This window comes from Ursus maritimus, unplaced genomic scaffold (genome assembly GCF_017311325.1).
Source record: "Ursus maritimus isolate PB19 unplaced genomic scaffold, ASM1731132v1 scaffold_9, whole genome shotgun sequence".
Taxonomy (NCBI): domain Eukaryota; kingdom Metazoa; phylum Chordata; class Mammalia; order Carnivora; family Ursidae; genus Ursus; species Ursus maritimus.
In genome coordinates, this window is record NW_024427107.1 from 4470411 (window position 1) to 4489708 (window position 19298).

The window sequence follows — 19298 nt, forward strand, 5'->3', positions numbered from 1 at the left end:
GCTTTTGAGTTCAATCTCTTGCAATTAGTCATGTTAGTTAAAGTATATGAATAAAATATGGCCTCACAAAGATAAGTATTTGCAAAATGTAGGGATATTTTAAAAGTTTTTTCAGATAATTGTGAAAAATCTTTGATACTACATCAAAATTTGACAACTGATAGCCTCTTTTGCCAATTTCTTTCATGACACATCTATTAAAGGGCCAAGATTTAATAAAGGTAGTATCTTCCCCCTGTTTTGTAAGTAAAATTTACATTTTAAATAAAATTACTTTCTTTTTCCCACTGCAAGGGAAGAATATATGAATTACTAGTACAGTTTGGTCCATTGTTTTGGTTCATGCTAATGCTTCAGCACTTTTATTCACCATTATCTTGGTACTATCAAGGCAAATGTCAACCTAGTGGAAAAGGCAAACAAGATCTTGATATTATTATGAGATAGTTTTAACCTAAAAACCCCGATAAAAGGTCTTGGAAGTTTCCTCCACTGACAATCCACAGAACACACTTTGAGAAACACTTCACTACACACAAAATGGGGCCTACAAAATATTGTCAAGGGTACTGGTAAAAAAATTTTTGTTAATAATTTCAGAGATAAAATGGTTCCACCTATTATATGTTTACTTGAATTCATTTAACTCTTCCATTCCCACTGTCATGGATGTTCAGGTCATCTAACACATCACTTGGCTATGTCATAAATCTAGTGGCTTCTTATTTTTAGACTTTCTTCACTTCAACATTTGCCTATTCATTTTGGGCTGATTAATATACTACGTAATAGATCTGGCCAACAATTGAAAAGTTCCATGGCCTATAGTCAAGATCTGATGCATTCTAACTCCACCAACCACCCCAACCTTTTCTTCCCTACAACCCTCTCCCCCACTCTTTTCACATAGTTTATGTTCAACATGTAGGGCTCTCCGTTTGCTAAAAAAACTTGTTTCTACATTTGTGCCTATTGCAAATAATATTTTCTTAACTATGGATATTTGATAAATTTATCAAATTCTTCCACGTGTCAACTATTAGATTAAATAATATATTCTAATATTAATTTCAACACAGTGGCATCTTACAATATCTTAACAGAGTGGAGGAAAAGAACCCTCCCTGGGGTAGGAGCATGCTTCTAAATTGAGATCTAGAGGGTCAATGGGAGACATTGGTGGAAGGATGTAACAATGGAGCAAAAAGAGGACAAAACTAAGACCATTAACTTCAGCATCTTCATGCTATATCTTATTTGACTACAATGTGTTGATTTGATATGTCCTCCTTTTAAAAAATGTAGGGGTGCCTGGGTGATGCAGTCTGTTGAGCATCTGACTCTTGGTTTCGTCTCAGGTCATGATCTCAGGGTCGTGAAATCAAGCCCCAAGTCAGGCTCCATGCTCAGTGCAGAGTCCCTGAGTTTCTCTCTCTCTCTCTCCCTCTGTACCCCTCCCCCACATGCTCCCTCCCTCAAATAAATAATCTTTGAAATAAAGATATTAATGTAAAAACCTCCTGATTTTTAAATTAGTTAAATTAGTTGAAAACCAATTCAAAAGTAATTTTAAACAATCTGCATTTCCTCTTAGAAAGAATGAACCAAAGAAATGGGGTTTTCCAAGGGCATGGCAGTTCCCTTCATCTTCAATAGTTTTTTCAAATCTTCCCATGCATTTCAGCTGCTATTTGACTACTTTCCCTAATATCCTTTTTCCTCTTCATAGAACCTTAACTTGCATCAAATAAATAATAATAAACATTTGATATGTTGGAAATATAGTGAGAAAGGAATCAATAATAGATTGTACATAGATATTAGTTCAGTGTAATTTTATGTCTATGTCTCAGCATCACCGAACATTTCAACATCACAAATATTTCTTTTTACATTTATATTGTTACATCTGGCCAACCTTTGTCTTTATGCTTTATATGCTCTTATCTAAATATGTGTTACTTCTGTGTTTAGATCTACTACATCAAAATAAATTATAGCCAATTTATGGAGAAACCTAGGAAATTATATTTAAATGTAAAACAATGCTAAAAATGCAGTCTAGGCACTATATATACATATATATATTACATATGTAATATAATATATATATACATATATATGTGTGTATATACATATATAGTAACTAAGTTCCTCCATTTCAACATAAACCAGTAACTAAGAAGAAATTTCAAGAGTACTTTATAACAACCAATTTTTATCCTTATACTGGAACTATCTTTAAAAATTTAAGCCTTGAGTTTTCTTTTTTTTACATGTCAGTTAATGATAAATTATGGACAAATATACTAACCTCATACCAGAATATTACTATTTATGATAAACCAAAGTACTGAATTTCATGATGAGTCTGGAGCAAAGTGTCTGCAGTATATTCCCAATAACACTGAGCATAAAAGATACATCAATGTAAGACCAAAATTCAGACCATCAGGTGTGAGCAGTGTATCTTTCTCTGAGCTAGTCTCTGCAGGTAGGGCTAATTAACTAGCTTTGCAAAAAATGTAAGAAAACACAAAATGATATTTTTGGAAGAAAACATGATATTAATAATTAGCATTAATAGAAACAAAATCCTCAAGTTTGAAAAAAAAAAGACTGGAAGAAAGTTATAAAATTTGTAATTTCTTAGATCTTATAAAATGAAAATTACCTAAGTAATAAAGTCCCCCGGGGATGTGTATAAGACACATAAAAAGGCACTCCTCAGGTATGTAAACCCAATCACAGCACGCATTACCTTTGGGTTTTACAGTCAGCTGGACAGATGCTTTTTTCACTCCCAAAGGACTTACTGCCTGACATTCATATTGGCCTTGGTCATGATGTGCTGCGTGGTCAATTCTCAAAGTGCCAGAGGAGAGAACTGTATGCAGACCTTCCTGAGGGAGCTGCCCTCCTGCAAAGAGGGAAAGAAAATACTTTTCTAGAACGGTGTGATCTTCTGGTGCTGGGTAAGGGTTGGGATCTCTCTGGAAATCCTCAGGGTCACAATACTGGGACTGCTCCTCCTAACGCTCCATTTGGGAACTGGGGCATCCCCCTTGACCAGCCCCCAGCAGGAGAACTGGTCAGCTCCCTTAATGAATTTCTCCACCTTCATGTTTTCCCCCCTCAGTTTTATTTTCCACAGTTAGAGTGCAAATTTCAAAACTAACCTTATTCCAACATTATCCTTGCTTATGGTGGCGTCTTATTATTCTAAGGGGGCATGTGAGTCATTGCACAGGCTAACCAACCACACCCAGTTCTATAGCTTCATTGTCTCACTTTTTACTTAACGGAGCTCAAACAAGGTAAAATTTGGATAGGATAAGAATTGTTTTTGCCTTTTTTATTTTTTAAGAACAGCTTTTATTCCTACATTACCCCCCAAAATGATTACTAAATATGATTTTCAAATACCTTCATAACATTTGTTGTCTCATGGAGGTAATATTTGTAATATAAAAACGTGATGGAATTACAACATTTACGGTGCTGAGACAGAATCTTGAGAATGGTGGTTTTTGTGACACTCAGGCTGCTAACCCTCACCAGTCATACCTCCCCAGCCAACATGGCACTTTGCAACCTCTGAGCTTATTCTGCGTTTACACTCCTTGTGGCCATTAACAAGTTAATGGATTGTCATTCTCAACTATTTCAGGGGCAATATGTGTCACAGCTAAATAGTTAACCTTTATTGTATAAACAAATAATAAATAATAGATAATAAATTAAAAAATAAATAATAAATTTTAAAAAACTCTTTACCTTTGTTAATCTTTATTGACTATGTACACAAATGAGCCAAATACTCTTCTAAATGTTTACGAGTATAAATACATTCAAAATAACCCCCCACAACCACCCAGTATTGTAGAGGATATCATCACTCCCAGCATATAGGTAAGGCAGTTCTGGTAAAACCACAGGGAACTTACTTGCCCAAGGTCACGCAACTAGTAAATGAAGGAGGGAGATGTGAATCTTGGCTTTCCAGCTTCAAAGTTCAGCTCCTAACCACTCTACTCTTATAAAGATGAGAGCAGAAATTTTAGCCAAAAGAAGTTCACAAATGTTGATGTGTTTAGAATTTAACCTAGTTACTTGAACTAATATAAAAGTTAGCAATTCAAAGACCAGAGAAATCTTAGAGGAGCTCTCATCTCAGAGTGTAGACCTTAATCTCTAACACCCCAGGGATCACTGGAAGTGCCCAACCCCTCTGGTGTACCCCACACCCCTTCCCCCCCACTTAAAAGACAGCAGCTTTCTGGGCACCTGGATGGCTCAGTCTGTTAAGCCAGCAACTCTCTGTTTTGGCATGATCTCATGAGTCAATGAGATCAAGCCCATGTAGGGCTCCATGCTCAGCAGGGAGTCTGCTTGAAGATTCTCTCCTTCTGTCCCTTCCCCTACTCCTGCTCTCTCACGTGCTCTTTCTCTCAAATAAATAAATCTTTTTAAAAAACCATTATTTTTTTAAAGATTTTACTTATTTATTTGAGAGAGAGAAAGCACATAAGTGGACAGAGGGGCAGAGGGAGAGGGAGAAACAGACTCCCCATTGAGCAGGGAGCCTGAGGCGGGCTTAATCCCAAGACCCTGGGATCATGATCTGAGCCTGAGGCAGATGTTTAACCTACTGAGCCACATAAGCGCCCCCACCCCAATAAAAAGCATTCTTCAAACAAACAAACAAGCAAACAGTAGCTCTCTTTTATCCATTTAACATGCTAGAGTTTTCCTTATGGTTGGTTTCACTGAACTTACAATTTCACTTTGTAATGAAATAGAATTCTGGCATTTAAAAAAAATATTTAACAGAAATTATAATGACATTTAATTCAAAGATTACATCTTGTGTGATGTTTTCATGTCCATGATATATCTATGATAATTAGTTTAAGCTGTTTTTTTTAATCCTCTCATAATAAAGAAGGTATTTATCTCTTTCCACAATCACTCATCGTCATGCTAATACCTGCTTTGGTCCAGGCAATTATTGGAGGTGGGTTGCCTTCAGCTTCACAGAGAAATTCTACAGTGTGTCCTTCTAGCACCACTTGATCCTTGGGGATTATTGTGAATTGTGGAGGAGCTAAAGAGAATGAAAAATGGTATCAAAATTAAAAATTACTATATAAATTGTTAATAGTAAATGAAGAAAGGAAATATGTTTAAATATGCTGCTTAATTAGAATTTGTTTCCAATTATTTTCACAAAAGCTATTAAGAATGTGTAGGTGCTTGTGTATGTTTGTGTCTGCTTGCAAAGAAAACAAAAATATGCATATCTGGTTTGCAAAGCAGGAAAACAGTAGTAAGAAGGAATTATTTCTAAACCTTATGGAATCTGCTTCATATGTTATTTACTAACTGCAATAGACATATATAAAATCACAAATTGTAGTTGAACCATTAACAAAATTGTTTCTTCCAAACTTTCATACACATGATAAAATTTGAAACAAGCTGCTCTGTTTACTTCAGGGAAAAAAAATGTTTCCTATAACATGCACTATAATACCTTTTAAAAACTCATATTTAAATCAAAATTTCAGGATTTCCAAACGTTCAGATCTTTTACAGTTGAATTTGTTTAAATAGTAAATAGCTAATAGATGCATATACAGTTATACAATCTATTCATGGTTCTTTTACTAATATGAAAAAGAAATCTACACGACCATTTAAGGGCAAGATGATCTCCAATAATACCTAAGTGATGACATTTTCCAAACAACTTTCTGAGATGACCTGACCTCTTCTCCTTGCTGTTAGATTTTTGTACTTAACCCCTCATTGCTCTTCCTCACCATCTGGATTTACAAGAATCATGATAAAATAAATAATATTCGGCAAACTGTATTTGCTTCAGCTTTCATATTGTGTTTAAGTAATAAAGACTTTTAAAAGTCTTCAATTCTAAGTAAGGCACTAGGCTAAACAAATGGTAAAAGATAAATTATAAGGTCATAAAATTCATGTAAGCCCTCAGGAATGCCAGCGAGATATTTGTAATAGAGTCTTAGAAAAGTCAAGGTGGAAAAAGCCCACAGATCAGCAGGCTTCATGTTCCACAGATGAAGAATTAGGGTTGAACTGAGTAACTCTCAGAGACACGATGAGAATTTAGGCCATTCAACCCCCAGCGTGATGTTCTTTCTGGAACATTACATGAACTTTTTAAATTGCTAAGAATAACTTGAAGTGAGCAAAAATATTTCTATGTTAAAAAATGAATTCATGACACAGTAGAAGAGCTATAAAGCAAAAGTAGGTAGTGGTTACGGCAACTCATTCCGTCAAGGCACAAGTGTTGAGAAATTTGACTTCAACTTTTTAATAGTAACTAAAACTCACAACTAGCCACATCTGGCATTGTTGTATTTCATGTGTGGCATTGTTATATTTTATATGTTCTCATAGAAAAAAAATATATTTATGTATATATTTAGAAAAAATATATTTTTAAACCGAGACTATATCCTACCAAAAAATAGGAAAGACACTTTACATTTGTTCCTTGCAGTAAAATGACCAATTTGCTAGATCAAGGAAGAAATTTGATCTAATGGGAAGAAAACCCAGAAGAGCTAAACATCACAAAGGCAGGTAGTGTGGGCTGGAGGAATTCAATAGGAATAATGAGTTGACATTTCTGGGCCTTTCACTTACAATGGTGGTCAGCAGTCCCACCTCCAATACTAACACACCACATGCTTAGATGAAGCGTTTTCCTATTTTATTTAAATCCACCTTTCTGGTGGATTTTACAAAACCCATGACTGTGATGCCTCCTACAAAAAAACATTTTTATTTACATCGTTGGTAACTATAGGCCCTTTCATCTAAGTGCTCAATACTGTGATTCACACCTTTCATTGAAGCTGTTTCTTTTTCATTTTATCATTTGTTCAGCCAGTCAAAGGAAGGAAATTAATTTGTAGGCAGTTGTGTTCTTGGCTTCAATGGACATTCAAAGAACTAAAGAAAATTGATAGAACATCTGTTAAGATGACACAGAAAGGGTACATCTTAAAATATTTAGTCTATGCACTAGGCAAATAAAAGAAGCCTCTTTTATAAATGTATCAAATGATTAATGGACCATTTCAAGACCAATTAAAAATCTCAACACATAGACCTACAAGTAACCCACCTACACAGTTGCAAGGGACAAAAGAGAAGCAGATGGCAATTTCAGTGCACACTGCCTGGTAAAAAGAAATCGTTAGCGTATTGTGATATGAGAAATGAACAGCACCATAAATGTTGGAGTTTGGTTACACGTGAACTGATGTAGATGGAAAAATAGAAACTAAACGCAAGAAGTAGAGATACGAAAGATTAGAACAGTATGAAATAAAGGACCTGTCAGATGTAAATGCATGATTAGGCATTATGCTTCCAAACACCATATATTAAATATAAAATAATGCAAGCAAAAAAGACCCCAAATACTATTTCTTTGTAAGCATTTTTCAATCCTGACACATAGAAAGTCTAAAAATAATATTTGGGTCCTTTAAAAGTAATTTCCCCCAGGAGTTAGCAAAGACATCAAGAAAAATTTTCATTTCTACACCTTTTTAGCATATAGAAAATGTTTTTCATGGTATTAACATTTTTAGGGGAAACGCAGTTTTTTTCCTCAGACACAACGGAAACAAAGAATTATTGATCTACTTAAAGAGTTGATATTAAACAAAAGCAATTTAGAAAACATTTACTGATTTCTGAAAACCCAGGATGGATGAAGTACTGTGACTTCCAGTGGGCCAATTCCTCTGCTCTCCAGAAGCCAGCACTCACAGCCCCAAAGTTGCCCCAACTCCATGTTTCAAAACTGTTTTCATGGAGCTCCTGGGTGGATCAGTCATTTAAGCATCTGCCTTCGACTCAGGTCATGATCCCAGGGTCCTGGGATGGAGCCCCACATGGGGCTCCCTACTCAGCGAGTAGTCTGTTTCTCCCTCTCTCTCTGACCTTCCCCCACCTCATTCCCCCCCAATAAATAAAAATCTTAAGAAAATAAAAATAAAAAAACCAAACTTTTCATTCTGTTTCCCAGGGTCTGGTTTTTTGCTCGGTAACATCTTATGTAAATATGTTACGTAAAATAATATAACTTCTTAAGTAAATTATAATGTTCATGGCTCCAGGAAGCCCTAAAAATGTATCACTGTAAATTACTGTACTCTTGTCAGCTGATGAAAAACGCTTTTGGATACAACAGGACGTTTGGCATCGCTCCAGTAAGACTGACATTCTGATGCTTACTAAACCTCTAAGCCCACAAGGAGTGTTGTCTGTGCGCACAGGTGCACACACACCTAACCCCACACACACAACCTCTACGACAGAAAGGGAGGCGCAGCCCAGTGCAGAACAAAAGCATAGCAGAAAAACATGAGTTCTTTACAACAGGATTACATGCCCATGCATATAAATCACTTGTGGTGTTCAGAATAGTTTTATTACTGCTTTGTTACACAGCACAGGCCTCTAAGAGCCATCAACATATTCCTAAACTACGTTAGTAGACAGGTTGGTAAGTGACTATGAATACAGGGCACAGCATTTCCATTTTCATATCTGAAGTGTCTTTCCTACATCTGTGAAGTATCCTGAAGCACAAATATCTTTTGACAGTTTGCTGTCAAATGACTTCATCTCTTTTGTTGTTAATGGTGATTAGCATTTGGATAAAGACTGAAGTGAAAAAAAATCCAAGTTTTAACATGAAGCAGATTCATTTTGAAAATTCTATTATGTCAAAAATAAATGGCAAATACAAAAATCTCTTCACTGATTCATGACATTATTTTTTTTAAGTTGAAAAATAATTTTCTGAGTATGGCAGCATGAACATTTCAATCATGACCTCCTGCTCCCATACCTTGTACAATTATGTTTGCTGTAGCTTGAACAGAGCCTTGATTATTGTTGGCGTGACAGGTAAATTGACCATGATCCTGCAGGGTGACATTCTGCAAGTACAGTCCTCCAGAAGTAGCCAGGTGCCTGGATTCATCCAGGGCCTCTCCGCTGCCCCTAGTCCAAGTAACATGGGGGTGTGGGTGGCCTGTGGCCATACATTCCAAAGTTGTGTTGGTGCCAATTAAAACCTCTGTGTCCTGGGGCTGGATTATAAAACTAGGCTTGGCTAAAGGAAAGAAAAAAACAAAACAAGACACAACCAGTAGCAGTTAAGAAGGTTTATTTATTCTACGTTGTGGTTTTTAAATTTTTGTCAATTTCAAAATGCCTTTATACTAAAATATTACATATATACATTAAATTCTCAAATAGTTAAATCTAAAATATCTGGATCTTAAATCTGGATTTTATATAAACATGTAATTTTTTTTAACAGACTGCTTCCCTCGATGTCACGATGGATCGTAGACACAGCTAGTGCCCACCTTTTTTTTAATTTTAGGGGCAAACTGTTCCAATGTTCCCATTGGAAAATATCCCCTTCTCAGACTCTCTTGCAGTTAAGGGTATCCATGTGACACAGTTCTGCCAATAAGATATAGGCACAGAGTTTCCTTCCCAGATAAAAGAGCAGTCCAATCATTGCCTTTCCTCCTGTTTGCTACCTGGCATTCCAGCATGAGTTTGGGTTACAAGAGTCAACTTGGGACCACAAGGTGACAATTATGAAGGGGAGAAAAAGGTCCCTATGCAAAGGACTGACGAATAGAAAGATATCATTGCAGCATTGGGCTAATGTGGCAGGTCTGCCCAGACTCCTGCACCGCTTGTGGCATATGAATAAACCGCGCACCCATGCGCACACACGTACTGTGTTTAAGCCGTTTCTCATCAAATTTTCTGTCACTTTCAGTCAAATATAATACAAATTGATTGAGCCACTAAGTATTCTTGTAAATACAAAATTTGGACTTCCGTATGGGGTGTTCCACTCATTGATTCATAAGAGTTTCATCTTTTCTGGAAATTTCAATCTCAATTAAAGACTTGCAAGGGTGTTAAACATGCTTAGTTATTGGTTCTAATTTGGGGGGTCCTTAATTTCTGAGATGAATATACCACTAAGAGTAGAGATAAATTTATTTTGTCTAATTCAACAATCAAGATTTAATTTAATTTTAACAATATAAAATGTTAGGTGTTGGAAAGATAGAAAGATGCACAAGACATTCCTTTCTGGGGCACCTGGGTAGCTCAGTCAGTTAAGCGTCTGCCTTCAGCTCAGGTCATGATCCCAGGGTCCCGAGATTGACCCCTGCATTGGGCTCCCTGCTTAGCAGGGAGTCTGCTCCTCCCTCTGCCTGCCACTCCCCGTGCTTGTGCTCTCTCCCTCTCTCTCTCTGTCAAATAAATAAATAAAACCTTAAAAAAAAAGACATTCCTTTCCTTGTAAGATTATGCTTTAGCTACGAGGACAGAAGACAAATCATAGTCTGAAGAACTACATCATACCTTGGAAATCATTATATTACAGTAAGTTGTAAAGTGCTATAGAAAAATGGAAACAACTATTATAATAATTGCGGTACAAACAGTTTTTGAAGTGAATGAATGGCAGTGGAAATGAAAAGGAAGACAATCTTTCTAGAAGTTTGATAAAACAAGATAGCAGTGGAGGCTGAATCTGAAGTTTTGGGAAGATATTCATAATATCAACAGTGATGGCAAACATAAGATGAAGTGCAGGTGAATGTGCTTGAGGGATGTAAAAAGTTTACATGTGAAAACGAGCAATAAGGCAGTAGTGAGATCAATCCAAATCTCAGGAAAGATACCGGCAATAAAATTTTTGATGTGTACATTAATTATTCAAGTTGGATGTTTGGGAATTGCTTTAAAACTCAAAAAGAGCTCAATGGAAGAGGAAACAATGTGCTCAGGGCAGTCAGACTGGATGAAAAGCAGGTGGAGAGGGTGTGAGGAAGGGCACAGTTGAGGCAGGCCGAAGACCTTGGGAAAGAAACAGAGGACCTTAGCAAAGGATCAGGAGGAAATGGTGCCCAGAAGTAAAAGTAGGAATAGTCCGGCGTGCAGTGTCAGGCTTGACCTGGAGGGGAAAGTGAATGATGTTTTAGAAGGAGCTAGTGGATTTGCCATTTATAATTACTGACAAACTCTGTAAGGAATTCCCATATTCAGCCAATCTCTGACTCAAATGCATTATTTCTGTTGAAGTGACACTTCATTCAGGGATGTTTTCTCTACTCCCTCTGTCACTGCCCTTGTCACTACTCTCCTCTGCATCATCACAACAGCCTGCTGACCTCCTCACCTTACTGTGTCCTCCTGACTGTCCTCCAAACTGCTGCCTGGGAGATCTTTGTAACAGAAAAATCTAATTTTGAAACACTTAGAGTACAGTCATGAATGATTTGACTCTGCCTTACAGTTCATCAAATCCCACGCAATTCCCAACTCTCCATCTGTATCCTCCAGACATCCAGAACTTCCACGTCTTGAATGTGGGCTGCTCTATCTACCTTTACTGCCCTTTCCACTGCCTCAGTTCCACTGATTCCCTCTGAGGATGGTGGATCATCTTCTGAGGAAGCTGGATGAGTAATCAAAAGGACTCAGGTAGCCTTAGGACAGCACGTATTGCAACTGGAAAATAATAAAACTAAGGCAAGAAATTAAAATAAACTGCAAGAGAAAAAACCCTCAAGTTTTTGAGAAAGATTAGGAAGTGACAGACAATGGCAACTGTTTTACTTTTAAGCATTCCATACTTTAAAGAAGCAATTAAAAGTCATTTTCTAGTGCAAATAACTGATGGAGAACTGATGTATTTACATTAAGTTCAATCAAGAGACATAAAAAGGATTGTACCTGGAGGATTGGAGTATCTGAGCATGGCATTCTGTGTCTTGACCTCCCCAGCTGAGTTTCTGGCCATACACTGATATTCACCTTGGTCTGACTCACGAGTGTTTCGGATCATGAGTGTACCATCATCAAACAAGTTAAGTCGAGTATCATCTTCCAAATCCAGTAAGTGGCTGAAAATACACATTTTACATACATATTATTTAATCCCAATCATATCAAAAACACTTAACAAGACTGAAAATGTAGGACTTTATAAATATATTTCATGTACATCAACTTGGCGATTTTTTAAATTGTCTTAATAATTCAGATCATTTTAATTTAAATCATAGTAGTCCCTTCCTATTTCTGAGATTGTATCCTAAACACAGGTTTCAAGTCAAGACATGATAGAAAGGAAAGAGGTTTAAATGTCCTGCTTTCCAAGGCAGCATGAATTTAAACACTGAAACCATCTCTCCAGTATGAAAGAAACTTCAGCACATTGTTATACCTCTGAATTCCTATTTAAAAAAAAAAAGTGGAATCATCAAATGGTGACATGTAAGCTTTGCACCACTTTTCTGCGAGTCATTCAGTTGCACTTAAATTTTGTTGAAGAGTAGAGAAATATTCATATTCAAGGCAACATAACTCAAAGCCAAGGATAATTATACGACATGGCTTTAAATAAACACACCCATTTACCCAGTGGTTGGATGTTAGGCCCTCTTAACTGAACTGGACCATTTTGGAGATACTAGAAAAATGCTGTTTATCAATTGAAATGGAATATCCATTGAACACAGTAGTGAAGACTACCACCCAGAAAGTTCAGACATCAGTAAGTTTCAACAAAATTTTTTTTGGTCTTACCAGGGTTCTCTTTCCCCTTTAAAAATACTGAATAATCATGTGTGAGGAGGAATATAGATGTTCACATGAGTATGGTTAGTACTATAAATGTATTAAACATAAAGAGTTTCCCCCAACACACATTCATCACTCAATAGACATTTATTAAACACTTACTATATGTCACCCATCAATAACACCCTTAATAGAGGAAAAAGTCCATTGAGAGGATTTTATTTTTCTTTTTTTAATTTGTTTGTTTTACAAAGCCAACGGCTTCCAAGTAAACATTGGTCTACTAATTAAAAAACGTGCCAACACTGGGATGCCTAGGTGGCTCAGTCAGTTAAGCATCTGCCTTTGGTTCTGGTCATAATCCCAGGGTCCTGGGATCAAGTCCCACATTGGGCTCCTTGCTCAGTGGGGAGCCTGCTTCTCACTCTGCCTGCCACTCTCCCTGCTTGTGTTCTCTCTCTCTCACAAATAAATAAATAAAATCTTTAAAAAAATGTGCCAACACTGAAGAATAATAACTCATTTTATTTTCATATATGTAAAAACTAAAGCACTAAAGAGATGGAGAAACCATCCTTATTCAGCAATTTTCATCACAAAGGATAAAAAGGCACATAATGGTGATATTTCACATCCATTCTTTTAGAGTGGAGCAGAAGAGAAGACAGGACAGATAGAGGCAATCTGTTCTTCTTCACCCACTGAAAAGCCTAATTTTAAGAACTACCAGTTAGTCAATGAGAACTTTAAGTTCCAATTTTTGAAGACATTAGCTTTAGGGAAAACAATATTGCTTTTCAATGGCCAGCAATGCAAAGCATAGGAAACTAGATGTTAGATACTCCTGTAAGTATAGACGGCCACAAATACTCAGTGTCAGTAACATGCAATGAACATCAGGTAATGTGTTTTTTTTTCTAAGTGCACAAATTCAAAAGTCTTATTTAGTATTAGACTAATTATTTTAAATACAATTCTAAAATCATCTAACCTTGAAACCAATTAAGACTACTTGCAATGGAACAGGCCAGCAATAATGGAATTGCACCTTTTCCAAGGATGATTTAGTTTCCTTAAAATTTGTTCTAGGAGCTTCTGAGCTGGTAAACACATAGAGATTTGGGCAGTGTCATACTTAGAAAGCACAGAAGCTCTGTACCCCCTCTTACATACCTTGCCCCATGCATCTCTTCCATCTGGCTGTTCCTGAGTTATATCCTTTTATAATAAACTATAATTTAACTCTTCCCAACTCCTTGTAATGATATGACGGACACAGTCCCTTCCTTCATGGAGGTAGAGTCTTGTAAAAGGAAAGACTAGTAACAAGATGGCATTTGTCTCAGCCTCCATGTGATAGAGAATTCAGACAAAAGAAAAAGGAGCGAGAAGACAAGAAGGAGAAAAATAGTTGTATACACACATTACACACAGAGAAATAAAGCAAAGTTGGCAAAAAAATTTGTTCTAAAACTGAACTCCTAAAATATTAAAAGTTACCAAATGTGTACATGATCTATCTTCTGGCTAGACAATGCAATAGAATTCAACAATTTTCACTCTTTAAAATGATTTAAAACCAACAGCAGCACATCACATCCATAAATTTAAAATGCACCATTCCCTTTCCTGGTTATTTTCCCCTTTATTCCTATCTTCTTCACTACACTGTTTGCTCATGAATCATGATGTTCCTTCAAAAATTCAAAACAAGTCTTCATGATTCAATATTTGTACCACATTGTCAATTTGATGCAAACCAAGTAGCAATCATATGTCAAAACCCAATCCCCTTGAAAATGTGCCAATAAACACATTTACATGGAAAATGATTTAATTAGGTCCCCTCTCCTTACTATATTTTTGTTAGTATCATCAAACATTTTACTTCTCTCTTATTTTAAACTTGGTCAATACTTTAACAATCTCAGTTTACTCATATTTATCAACACGTTTAAAAATACATCGTTTTTACCTTTGCTTCTTGCATATCATATCTTCCTTATTTATCATACTTTTAGCAAATATCCCTAAGTAAGGCTCAACTCTTTGAAAATGTCTTTGTTTTACTTGTCAAATAATTTAGCTGAATATAAAACTGAAGGAAACTAAAATTTTTCCCTTTAACAAGCTAAATATATGCCATCACCTTCTGATATGTAAAGTTAACTGTCAGTGTAATTGCTATGCATTTGAGGGTAATCTGCCAATTTTCTTGGGTAGAAAGATTCTATCTCTTTTAATTTTCTGATCATATTGAACCAGATATAGATTTCTTTTTTAAGTCCTGGTTGGGAATCAGTGCAATTCTTAATCTGAAATCTCATGATTTTTTTCACTTCTGGAAAAGTTCTCGTTGGTACTTCTCTAACAGTTGACTCCAGCTCATTATATCTAACTTCTCTTTCTGGAATTCCTAGTGGATATGTCCTGGACTTTTGGATTATAGGTTCCATGTTTCTTAACCGTCCTGACAGCTAATTTACTCCAACAGACATACCCTCTAATTCTCTAATTCTGCCTTTGCTTGTGTCTAATCAGTTCTTAATCCACTGTTCTATGGACCCTAAAGTCAGGATAGAGGTTATCTCCAGGGCAGAAAACAGGAGAATGTTAAGGAAGGAACACCTAGGTAGCTTCTGATGAATTGGCAGTATTTTTTTCTTAGCCTAGTTTATGTTAAACCGATGTTTGTTTCAAATTATCTACTATACTATACTTTCCATTTCATGCACTCTCAGTATATATATTATCTTTTTATTAAAAAAATACTTGATGACAAATAATCAGCAAGACTTGTTAATGTTAAACATTTCTTGGTATAAATTCTTCCCTTTCATTTCTATTTTTTTCTATATGAAATGGCTAATATTATAACAGAAATTTCTACCTATACTTCACCTTTCCTTCATTTTATTCCTTCTTTTTCAAATTCTTTGTTTCTTTTAAAATGCATTTTAGTTTCTTTAGTCACCATATTTAAAACCCTTATGTCATACCTTCCATCATGCAATATGATTTTTTATTTGTCCCTTTCTGAATACTAGTCAGTACCTTTATAACCTTGAACACATAATGACTGAAATTAAACTGTAAGAAGGCAGAGCAAGCAGTCTGAAGACATTACAAGCAGCAATTTCTATTTCTCAAGTACCCTTGAACAATCTCCAGATGGAAATAAATTGAAGTCTTCTATCAATTGAAGTCTTTCTCCTGGGCCAGATTCCAGATTTAATAGTATTCATAATTGCCTTCTTTCCAAGCTATTTTTAACCTATACTTATTACTTTTTTGCTAGAATTAAAAACACATTTTACAAACATACCTGAGTTTTTTACAATTACAAATACAATTACAAAAAAGACACAAACTTTAGCAGAATATTTTATAAAGAAAAGCATAAAAATTTAGAGTTGATTATACACATGACAGAAAACAATGAAATTTTGTGGAGGCATGGAGGAGACACATGCAAACCATGCTAGTTACCAATAATGTAATTAGTGATAATATAATTGTCCAAGTACTATCATTGAATTGTATTAAGTATATAATTCATTCTATTTATCTATTTCACGTTACTTTCCCACTCCTTTCTTAAAGTTTTATTTTAACTTTTTATAAGTTGTTATTACTATTCAACTCTATATTCACAGACTTTTAGACTGATAGATATCATGTTTTATCAAATAGTAAAATAAGGATAAAATAAATGACTAGTATTTTAGATAATCTTTCATATATTTTATTGCCAATTCACTTACATAATGTTTTACTGATTTACTATGTGAAATTTGCAACACCAAATGTAAAATACCAGTTTGAAACTAAAATAATTAAGGTGAGGGGCGCCTGGGTGGTTCAGTCATTAAACGTCTGCCTTTGGCTCAGGGCGTGATCCCGGCATTCTGGGACCGAGCCCCACATCAGGCTCCTCTGCTGGGAGCCTGCTTCTTCCTCTCCCACTCCCCCTGCCTGTGTTCCCTCTCTCTCTGGCTGTCTCTCTGTCAAATAAATAAATAAAATCTTTAAAAATAAATTAATAAAATAAAATAATAAAATAAAATAATTAAGGTGAGGTTATATCAAATTGTGTTCAATTTTAAAACATACTAGTTTGCTATTATCCCAATATTTCCTTCTAGAAATTATACAAAATTCCTTTACTCAATTTCACAATCATCGATGTCTGGAAATTTACAATTTTAAGAAGTCTTCCAGATACTTTGAACAAGTTAAAGATGAAAGTTAAAAGACATTTTTATGAAATGTCCAGAAATACCAACAATTTTGGAAATTTCACCTCCAGATAAACTAGTTGAAGAAAGATAAATAAAACAAACAAACTGAGGGCTTCAGAGGGGAGGGCGGTGGGGGAATGGGATAGGCTGGTGATGGGTAGTAAGGAGGGCACGTATTGCATGGTGCACTGGGTGTTATACGCAGCTAATGAATCATCGAACTTTACATCAAAAACCAGGGATATACTGTATGGTGACTAATATAATATAATAAAAAAATATTATTATAAGAAAAAAAGGAAGATAAATAGATTAATGAAATTGGAAAGAGAATACAACACATGCCCGCGCTCAGTATTTACTTGTTATGTATCCAAATAATCTTCGGTTTGGGGTTTCCTTCAGCCCGGCAAGTAAAGTAGACAGTATTCCCTGACGTAACCTCCACATCTTGGGGCTCAAAAGTAATTCGAGGACTCTCTGTAACAGAAGAATTATTGGTGTCCTTTTAAAGATACAGAATTACAGTCCTCTAAGAGATTACCGACAAAGGACTACAGATAATTTTAATTTCCTTCTACATTAAACTTTTACAAACTGTACTGCATTTACCCAATAATATGCCAGTTTCGATGTTAGACGTATATTGAACAAAACTTCTGAAGTTTGAAAGAGTCACTGCATAAAGGAATCGCCAATGAGGTAAATTAATTTCCCTGTGCTTTTATTTCTAGTAGTTCAATACAGCCATATTTATGGGAGGAGTTTGATTTTTTGGGTCAATATTTCAAGCCAAGTACTTCAGTTGAACTTGCAATTTTGCAGGCACTCTTCTAGACAATTAGCCCTCTAACTAGACCTCAAACCTGGTTGAGCAAAATTACTTATTAATATAAATGATTGTTTCCATTCTCAAATAATAATTAGTGGTAAAACATGGAAGCATTTAAATTATTTTAATAAGGAAGTGGGGTGATTGATATTTAATGAACCGGATATTATTGAATTTAAATTGTAGAGAACAATGTAAAAAAGGGAAGTTTGTCTTTCTACAGCAAACTTAGCATAAGTTTTTAAACCTTTCCAAATTCTAAAACTCTTTTTTGGTAAGTGCATCATTTGAGACTTCCAATCATTAATAAATAACCAGATCTAACCTGTCTGGAGAATGTTACCTAGATCTCTATTAATCTTAACCATGTCATCAAAAGTCCATATGAACAACATCTTGGCCTTACCCTTTTTAGAAAAATGATTTGATTCATTTATATATTTTTACTTTAAAAAATAATTCAACATTATAGTGTGTCAGGCACAGTGCTAAGACAGTGATGAAACAGTGATCCAAACAAAGTCTCTATATTCATGGACTTATAGTTTCATTAAAGCAACTGAAAATAAACGAACACAAAAATGTACAATAATATGTTGTAATAAGTGCTGAGAAACATAAATGGTGATTTCATAGATTATAAAAAGGGACCTGACTCAGCGTGGGTGTGGTAGGGGAAGGTGGGTGGAGAGAGAAATTAAATAAAGCCTTTCCAAGCATTTAATATTTAAGAAGAGGGCTCCTAAATGAAGAGAAGCAAGAAGAATATTGTAGGCAGAGTTAATAGCATATAGCCAGTCCTTGAGTAGGAAAAAAGCTTAAGAACTTCTAGGAACTGAAAGAACATCATGATGGTTAAAACATCACTGAGCAGATGCAGGGGCAGAATGAATCAAGGTTACAGAGTAGCCAAGGGCTACAACATATAGGAAGTGCGACCTTGCTAAGGATTTGGTGTTTCATTTGAAGGTGTGGTAAGCTACAAAAGAATTATATAATTAGATCTGTGTTTTAAGAGATCTCCCCAAGTATCATAGATTGGAGAGGGAAGAAAATGAAAGCTGAAACAGCAGTTAAGGTGTTCTGTATTCCCAGCAAACCTGACTATGACATAAACTCCAAGTTGATAGTAAAGGTGGAAGGTATGGACAAATTTCAGATTTATTTGGAAATAAAGACCAAGTCACTTTGCTTCTCAATCTGGATGGAATTAGATTATATTAATATAATTTTCCAAATGACCTGCTTAGAGAAATTCAAAAATTGGCCTCCAGTGAATGGGACATTAGAAAACAAATTTCTGCCGTAAGCTATCACCTGAGTAAATTTTCAAGGAGCCCAATTATCACACATGTACACACGTATGTACGTATATTCATTTATTCATATTTAAAGCTATATATTAAAATAGATTAGATAGATATGCTGGTAGATATTCTTTTATTTATATTAAAAGCTTGAGGTGAGAACCAAATAATTTCTAAGAAGGTATACTTGGATCTTCAATTAAAGTCTGACAGAATTATTAAAGCTGT

The 19298-nt window shown here is 35.4% G+C and overlaps 1 protein-coding gene across 1 annotated transcript in view; it reads right to left on the bottom strand.

Annotated features, from left to right (window-relative positions):
- Positions 1 to 19298, bottom strand: part of PXDNL (peroxidasin like) — a 450345-nt gene that overhangs the window by 104389 nt on the left and 326658 nt on the right. The window contains exons 8-12 of the mRNA XM_040625808.1: positions 17294 to 17411; positions 11842 to 12011; positions 8912 to 9178; positions 4991 to 5107; positions 2762 to 2920 (exon numbers count right to left, since the gene is read on the bottom strand). Of these exons, the coding sequence (XP_040481742.1) occupies positions 2762 to 2920; positions 4991 to 5107; positions 8912 to 9178; positions 11842 to 12011; positions 17294 to 17411 (831 nt within the window). The remainder of the gene's footprint in view (positions 1 to 2761; positions 2921 to 4990; positions 5108 to 8911; positions 9179 to 11841; positions 12012 to 17293; positions 17412 to 19298) is intronic.